At 52.3% G+C, this 8931-nt stretch overlaps 1 protein-coding gene across 2 annotated transcripts; it reads left to right on the top strand.

The window, feature by feature from the left end:
• The first annotated feature begins 361 nt into the window (after positions 1–361).
• LOC104871840 lies at positions 362–5253 on the top strand. Of its 2 annotated transcripts, none has more exons than XM_033759748.1 (2): positions 362–894; positions 5176–5253. In XM_033759748.1, the coding sequence occupies exons 1-2, from the start codon at positions 400–402 to the stop codon at positions 5200–5202; spliced, it is 522 nt and encodes a 173-aa protein (XP_033615639.1). In that variant the 5' UTR covers positions 362–399; the 3' UTR covers positions 5203–5253. The 2 variants fall into 2 exon arrangements, with proteins under 2 accessions (XP_033615639.1, XP_010636203.1); XM_010637901.1 differs by lacking the exon at positions 5176–5253 and adding an exon at positions 1574–1769.
• Positions 5254–8931: the final 3678 nt, after the last annotated feature.

The following is an 8931-nucleotide window of genomic DNA, read 5'->3' on the forward strand; positions in this document are numbered from 1 at the left end:
TTGGCTGTTAATAGCAAGACCTTGGTGACTTCCACTCTGAGGCACTCAGTGGGTGCCCAATAGATGCTGTAGGGACAGCCCTGAAGCACACACTCTGACTCCAATCTTGGTGGGCTGCTCGGTGACAACAGCCTTGTGCCAGTCAGAATCCTCCTTGCTCATCCCTGCCCTCATTTTCACCGTGGCTTTACATAACACAGCTGGCTTTCTTCTCCTTAAAAACAAAACAAAACAAAAAACTAACTCAATTACTCTGTGAATATTTATCAGAACCAAAGGAATGAAAATAAGCTCCCAGAGTACAGAAACCCAGATGTTTGGGGTTAGTTTTCCAACACAGTGCTCAACTATTTTACTTATTTACTGTTTTTCTTTAGAAACGAGGCAGCCTGTGCTGTGATGTGGATAGAGGCCCTGTCCTCACGTCCCCTGTCCCTGGGGATCATGGGCATCCTAGGCCGGCACCCCGGGTGGCTGAGGCGGGACAGGCAGACAATGGGAAACAGTTGCGTGGCCCACACCGTCTCCTCGGCTCGAGAAGGAGAGGGACAGGCGGCGATGGCTGGACAAGGAAGTCCCTCGCCACTCACCAGGCAGAGCAGATCTGCCTGGCTCGGGCGTGTGGTCACTCAGCAGGGTCCCACCCGCCACACTGAGCCTTGTCCTCCTAGACCCTGGAAAGGATGGTGCCCAAGGATCCCTGGAGGGCTGCACTGCGATGGCCTCGAGCTCCACTTCACCGTGCTGCCCATAGCCTTCCTTGGCCCCGAAAATGCCACTCAGGGCAGGAAGAGGAGCTGGCCCGGGCCCTGGGAGGCAGGTGGCATCTGTCCCGAGGAGGCTGCATGTGCCATGCAGTACCCCAGCAGCTGCAGAGTACATGTTCACGAGTGGGTGAGTCATTCCAATCAAACTATCCCTGCAGAAGCTGCTGGCAGGCGATGGCTTACCGGCTTCTGTGCCCGCGCTTTGGCAGCCGGTGCTCCAGGCTGTGGCACAGCCTTTCACTGCTCAGTCTGGAGCCCAGGCATTTGGAGCATTTGGAGCTGTTTGGGCAGCCTCTGCAGACCCTGCCACGGCCCTCACCACACGCCGCTATCTCCCATGACTCAGATGTGCCAGCTATTTGGGTCTCCATGGCTCTGTCACGTCCTCAGGCAGGCGGGCCCTTCATCCCCAGACGTTTCCTTCACCTCCCCGAGCTACTCTTCCCCACCAGGACCTGCTTTGCTCTTGTCACGGTTTTCACATAGCTGGGCTTGGCTGCTCCTGCTTGCTTGTTTGCCGGGTCACGTCTCCCCCAACCCTGCTTCCGGGGCCTCCCGTCCCCAAGCCAGAGAGTGGTGCATGAATGTGAGTCCATGGGGGCTGTGTGGCCTCCAATGGGCCTTCCTGTCCTCTCAGTTCTCCCTTCTATCAGCCACACTGCTCTCAGGGACAACTTGTAAAAATGAATATCACGTCATGGCCTGTCTCTGTAGTAGGCCGTCTAATAATGGCCCTTGCTCTTAGAATAAACCCAGACTCCCTTCTACTGCCCCAAGACCCACCAAGGGTCCCTTGCTGCTCCCAGCCCCCATCCAGAAGAGCAGGCCACCTGAGGACCACCAATGTGACCCCAGAGGACACCACTTGGTGCAGGAGGTGTTTATGCATTGATATCAGAAAGCAGGTGCTGTTCCAGGAATTCTCTTCGAACAAAAGAAGGAGGCCATGAATACCTGACACCCAGAGGCTGGGAAGCCATCCAGACCCCTCCTGTCACCCTACAAGGTGGTACCCTCCTGTGACGTGTGCCTGGGTAGAAACAACAGACAGGTGCCAGACATCAAGAGGGCGCAGCCTTTGGGCAGAGGTCACAGAAGAGAGAGATTTCGGTGCTGGTCCTGGCCTGGCTGAAAACCCCTGTGAGTGTCAGAGGAGGTGCAGCTGGCACCTCATCCAGCCTGTGGTTTCTGCTGCTGTCTCCACCATTGCGATTCCACACAAATTCTGCAGTGGGGAAGGGAGCTTGGGCAGCCTGAGGGTCACACTGAGGTGGAAGATTAGGAAGCCACCACCTTGCATCCTCTTCTCAGACGCACCTACAGATTAGCATCAGAGTAACCAGAAAGCAGCACCAAACACCCACGTGATGTCAAACAAGGTAGTGACGAAAGTCACAGTGGCCACCTTTTCCATAGGACTAACAAGGTATTTCAGTTTTCGGTGGGGAAGCACAGTCCACAGCCTGTCTGCTTTTCTGATCTGGCCTCTTACCCAAGCACTCGGGGTGCTCTGGGGCTCAGTGGCACTCACTTGTGGCCACTGTCGGACCCAGTCTAGCACCCCTCGTGCATGCTTCCGGCTATGCCAGCAATTTCCCTGTTCCACTGACCTTGGTCCCCTTCCTCTCATCTCCCCCATGGAATCCAGATCCTGTCCTGAGCCCTTCTGTTCCGCTGGTCCCCGGTGCCCAGGGGATCGGCCTTGGGCCTAGGGTCTCTGAGCAGAGCCGCTGAGCAGTCACGATGCCATTGCAGAGAGCAGGACAGACAGGGTCTCCCTCAGGCACTGTGCAGCTCCTCAGCGACATCCTGGTCCTCGCTTCCTCTTTGCCAGCACACCTCCGAGGACAGACACTCCTTCTTCCTGGATTGGCCTTTTCACTTTCTGACAACTTTATCAGAACACTCGAGCTGTCACCAGGCTGAGAGCCTTGGCGTCATCTGCTTCCTGCAGCACGATGACAGAGTGCAGGAGGCTGCGGCAGCTGTCAGCTGTGCCGCCCACCACTTGCAGAGGCCAGCGACTGGTCTGCGATGGACTCAGTCACTTCTGCCTTTCGCCAGCACAGCCTTGGCTTCTGCCGCCGCCATTCACACTCAGCAGATAACTGCTGGCCTCAGTGGGTCTGATGCATGACGGGACTCTGGGCTGGCCAGATATAGCCCATTATCGCCACAGTTCCAGTGTGCAGGCTCATTGAGGGCTTACAGGACACTTCGTCCACACCAGAGGCCGTCCTGGGAATGTGGGTGTTGGGTTTCACACGGAGGAATGGAGGCTGTGGAGATAGTGGGGTTGCTTATCAACCACGTTTCCAAGTGAGGTCAGACATCAACACCACGGCCATCTCAGGTGAAAACAAGTTCTAGAGCCCCAGGACGGGAAGATTCTAGAGATACTGTGGATAGAGAAAATGAGACCCAGCAAAGGAACCAGAGGGGACCGTGGTCTCTCTGGAGGCCACGCAAGACTCAGGTTTCCTAGCAACAAAAGAAGGCCCCTTCTCCTTTGCAAGCTGGACCAGGGATACAGAGGGCAGCGGATTGGCTTGGCCATCACAATGCTTCATACAGAGAGGTTCAGAGTCAGCAATGAGCTTTTTCTTTAGAATTCCAGTTCATAACCCTGATTTCTGTATGGTGTCTTGAATGTATCCCTGAGATCCAGTTGAAAATGGGATAAGTTCATTACTTGTTAACCAGGCACGGTGGTGGACATCTGGAATCTTAGCTCTTTGGAGGCTGGGGCAGGGGGATCGCAATGAGTTCAAGGCCAGCCTGGGTGACACAGTTAGTTCAAGGCCAGTTTAGACTACACAGTGAGACCTTGTCTCAAAAAACTAAAAACAAAGGGCTGGGGATTTAGCTCAGTGGTTCTACTGCCTGCCTCGCAAGCACAAGGTCCCAAGTTTGATCCCCGGTACCAAAAATAAAATAAAATAAAAACACACCAAAAAACAACAAAAATCCATCACTTATTGATTTAATCTCTCAACTTTTTTTTTTTTTTTTTGGTACCAGGGATGGAACTCAGGTCCTTGCGCTCGCGAGGCAGGCAGTGGCATAATCTCTCAATTTTACCAGAGCACAGCCCCATCTGTTCCTTTGGCAGGCTGGCTCCAAACATAGGACAACAGAGTGAGCTGTGCACATAGTTCCCTCTTCCATGAGCTTGTTGTTCTGAATGGGGAGATGGGCAATAAGCAGAGAGAACACTGGGGGAACAAAGCAGGTGAAGGGCATCAGAAGGGCCGAGGGAATGGGTGTGGTGTGGACAGCAGGGTGGTCACGAAAGGTATTACGGAGAGGCTGATGTGCAAAATTGGAAGAAACATAGGGTATGGGTTGCGGGTATTGTGGGAAGCTCTGCAGAAGGAGCAACCATTGCAAAGGTCCTGGGACAAAAAGCAAGTGGCATTATCCCAGGAACATCGGTGAAGCTGGGGAGCAGAGGAACAGGGCTGATTGCGCAGGGCTTGTGCATCACTGTGGGGACTTGGGTTGTCCTGTGTGTGTGGTGGAGGTCGCTGGAGTATCTTGAGCAGAGGAGTGAGATAGCCTGGTTGACTCTTTGGAAGGTCACTCAGGCTGCAGGGCTGAGAAAGAGCAGCAGGAAGGCAAGGGCAGAAAGACCAGTTCCTACAATGTGGTAGACTCTGCCTGGCCGAGGAATCAGGGAAACCAGCATCTGTGGCCCAGGCTCAGAGTCACAGTTGCTGCTTCCTGTGGTAGGGGAACAGCGAGCACAGCAGAGTGGCATGAGAGTTGGGAATCTATGTGGGCTGTGGTTTGGACCGGAAACGCCCTGGAGGCCCACATGGAGGCCTGATCACCAGCTACGGTGCTAGACAAGGTCATGCAGCCTTCAGGAGGCCTTGTGGGAGGAATCTGGGTCTCTGGGAGCATGACCTTGAGGGGGCACTGGCATCCTGGACCCTTCTTGTTGTACTTCTTGGTCACTACGAGGCCCGCATCTTCTCACCATGATGTTCTGGGTCACCACGGGTCCAAAGGCAATGGAGACACAAGCTCTGAAACCATGAGCCAAACCACTCCTCATTGGAAATTGGTCCTATTAGGTGTTTGGTCACTGAAGCAGGACTTAAAGAAAACAAGTTCCTCCCAGCCTTGGGCATCCCCTCCCATCCCCCTTCTCTCTCTTATAGCTGTAACTCCTTGTTCTGGTACAAATAAAATTGACAACTATGTTCCGTAAACAAAGTTTATGACACCCTGTTCTCATATGATTCATAAGACACTGTCTTCTTACAAGGCTAAATTACAAAGCTGCCTGTCCTTGTCCTGTTCTTGTAAACTAATATGCTACGGCACTAGAAAGACCAACCCCCTTTGACCAAATGTATAAAAACTGAAACGTCTCTTTGTTTGTTCCTTTTCCTTTGCACAGGAGTCCATTGAGCCAGTGTTTACCTAAAATAAATCCTCCTGATTCCTGTTGGTCTCTCCTGTCTTTTGGAATTCTGCAACATCAACAATGCAAAACTGACCAACACATTTGGGACAGGCTTGGTTTGACATTAGAAACATGTGACTATTTCAATTGAAAAATTTTTTTACAGTAGAAGACTTTCTTTAACCTCCCTCGAAGTCCCTACCCCTCTTTGAACACACTTATCCCGCCATCCCTGCCACTTCCTGAAGCAGTAGTCAGAGCCCTCTTTCCTGTCTTTAGTCGCACTGTCCTGGTTTCCTCAGTGTCCTGAACCGTCGCTTCAAAACATTTTCCTTTCATGGTCATTTTGACTCTGGGGAAGAGCCAGGAGTTGCACAACGCAGAGCCAGTGAATAAGGTGGATGAGGACACAGCATCGCAGTTTCACTAGCCTGACTTTCATCTGGATGGCACTTGGCAGCAGTGTTCACTGTCCTTTGGATCACACGTTGTAAAGACAGCCAGGAAAGAGGACTCCAGAGCTTCTGCAGAAAGCGTCAAAAATAATGGGACCAGTGCATTCAGAGCGAGCGGGAGGACTTTGAGGAGGATTCACAGCAGTTTCTTCTCACGGTCATAACTTTGAAAAGTGTAAACATTCACTGTATCTTTCGATGGTCCCTGTCTAATCCTCCAGGCGGAGACCACAGCGGGGTGGGGTGAGCAGTGGAGCACATCGTCTGGGAGTCTGAGAAGAGGCCTAGGTCAGAACGTGGCGTGGAGGCCGTCAGCTTGCAGGAGGTGCTTATAACTGTCTGGCCTAGACGGACGCCGGCTTTGTCAGGGATGGTACGCGTGGAGGAGGAGCGGGGCTGAGCCCTAGGCCCCCGCACAGCATTTGGAGGTCCAGGCAGTGAGGAGACACCGGTGGAAGGACTGAGAGGGTTGGTGAGTGAGGAAGGAGTCGCTGTGGAGGGCAGCAGACGGCGCTTCCGAGAGGATGGGGCTGGAGCTGTGTCTGAGATGACAAAGAGAAATACATGGGTTCGGCAGCTTGGAGGCCAAGGCCAGTCTCAAGGGGAAGCTTGGGCGGCACCATGGGTACAGAGAGCCCGATTCCAACCCTGGGAGGACAGCAGCCGGAGTCGGAGGTAAGGTGGTTCTTTTCCTTTCATTTCTTTTTGTATTGCTGGGATTGAACCCAGGGCCTCCCAGCAAGCTACGTCTCTACCCTCCCCACCTCCCGCTCCTCCCCTCTGCCTTCCTCTTCCTCCTCTTCGCCTTATTCCTTCTCCTCTTCCTCCTCCACATCCCTAGCTCCTCCTCTTCCTCTTTTCCCTCTTTCTTCTCCCTTCTCCTTCCTCTCCCGCTTCTCCCTCTTTCTCTTTTTCTCCTTCCTCTTCTCCTTCCTTTCTCCTCTCCTCCCCTTCCTTCCCCTCCTCCCCTTCCTCCCTTTCTTCTTCTTCCTCTTCTTCCAGGGTCTCACTAAGTTGCTGGCCTCAAACCTGTGTGTCTCCTGCCTCAGCCTCCCGTGTAGCTGGGATTATGGGTATGTGACACTGAGCCTGGCCAGGATGGTTCTCACCTGCGTGGGCACAGTGGGGCTGCTGATCAGTGGGGCACCTGGGCCCCTGGTCACCGAGCACTGGTCAGAATGCAGTTGTTACACTGCCCATCTTATTGTCACTGGCCAGGAAGCCTCACAGAAGTCCAGAGAATCCTGGACTCTGTTGGACTCTTCCCTGCCTCAGTACCTAGCAGCGGCCCTATTCCTGCATAATTGGGATCCCACACCCCTACAAGCATAGGAACTCCCGATGACTATTGCCCACAGTGACAAGAGAGCCACAGCTTTAGGTGTCCCTAGGAGAAACAGCTGCATGTATTCACCCTCAGCCACACTGGGGGACAAAGACTACCAGTCCAGCAGGGCCCAATGTCACGAGAGTTCCTGGAGTGACAGGGACAGATCCGCCCACTCTCCAGCACCTGGTGGAGAGAAGCCATCCCTCCTCAGAAAGGGCTCAGAGATGGCCAAAACCCATCAGAACCAGCTTTACCAGAACTAGGAAAGCTAAACATTTATAGCAGCTGTGAAAATCCTCAATCAAGAAAGATAAAATAACAAAACCCCACCAGCATATTGACAGCAGAGCTCTGTGGTGTTTAAATTAACCTGGCTCAGCAGTGGCCTTGGTGAAAGGTGCCCTCATTCTGGGCACAGGTCTAGGTACAGAGGGCAGCAGAACGGTCTGCTGATCAGGAATAGTTTCTTCCTTCTGACCTCTCTGGGGACTCCCAAAGGGCAGGGTCGCCTCTGAGCTCTCTCTTCTGGCTGAAGCCATTTGCCAGGAGGCGTTTGTGGAAAATCATCAAAGTGCAGACACATTAGCAGCTTCTACCTCGGGCACCAGAAAAGAGTTGGGGCGGACTGTCGACAAACCAAAGGCTCAGGAAGAAAGACGGGAGATCAACTAGGACACTTGTGGGAAACAGGGCTTTGAACTGCTGTCCCGCCTGCCAGAGGGGTCCACCTGCATGGTCAGGGCCGCAAGACCTGAAGGTGCTTTCCAGTGCACACACATTCACCTGCAAGTACTGAGAGTGTTTTTCCTGTTTAGCTCCAGACAGAGAATTTGTCTGTTTTCTAGACCTTGCGCCGACGATGGCAAGAACCAAAGACCCCGTGGCTGCACCTGACAAAAGACAGAATCTTCACAAAGTTAATTGAGAAAAGAGAACTAAGGAAACAGCAGTTGCAACAACCAGCAGCAATATACTCTGGTGAGGGGAGGAAATGTGATTATCCTGGTTGCAACATTATAATAGGAAAAATGTTCACTTTTCAACAAAAAAATTATGAGTCATGCAATGAAACAAAGTACAGCCCACACACACAGAGAAAAGCATAATGGAGACGGCCCACAGGAAAGCCAGGACTTCAGATTCACTGAGCAAACTCCAAGGCAACTTCAAATAAATCCAAGGAGCTACAGAGAGCCATGAGGCGGATATATCAACAAATAGAGATCAATAAAGAGATAGGACTTGTAACGGGACCAAAGAGCATTCTGAGGATGAAATACAATAACTGAATGAAAAACATTTTTCACAGAGAGATTTGGCGCTTATATGAGCAAGCTGAAGAAAGACTCAGCAAACCTGAAAGTGGATCAGCTGAGATTTCCTAGTGTGAGAAGATAGAAAAGATAAAGGAAAATAAGCAGCGCCAAGGAGATGGGAGGGACACCATGGAGAGCACCAACATGTGCCTGCAGGAGGCCGGGGAGAGCGGAGAGAGCTGATGGTGGCCCAAACGCAGTGTCATCAAAGACATCACGCTGCATGCGCAAGAATTACAAGGAACCCGAAGATTCTCACTGAGACACATTGCATCACACCGCTGAAGACCAAAGCCAGACCCCTAGGAGCAGCCAGGGAGAGATACCTCAGCATGAAGTTGTCCTGACTGACACCAACGGCTGATGTCGCCTCAGAAACCATGGAGACCAGGGGACACTGGATGACTTATTCAAAGTGCTGAAAAAATACACTGGTCAGCCAAGGACTCCTCGTCCAGGAAGCTATCCTTCAACAATGAGAGAGACGTGAAGACATTCCTCAGGAAACAGAAGTGTAGCTTGTCCTCTGCTGGGGGACCAGCCTTATGAGAAACAATAAAAGAGATCCTTCTGGGCTGGAGATTTGGCTCAGTGTTTCTGCTGCCTGTCTGCAAGCACAAGGTCCTTAGTTCGATTCCCTACCAAAAAA

This window comes from Fukomys damarensis, unplaced genomic scaffold (genome assembly GCF_012274545.1).
Source record: "Fukomys damarensis isolate Sample0158 unplaced genomic scaffold, DMR_v1.0_HiC HiC_scaffold_37, whole genome shotgun sequence".
Lineage (NCBI taxonomy): Eukaryota > Metazoa > Chordata > Mammalia > Rodentia > Bathyergidae > Fukomys > Fukomys damarensis.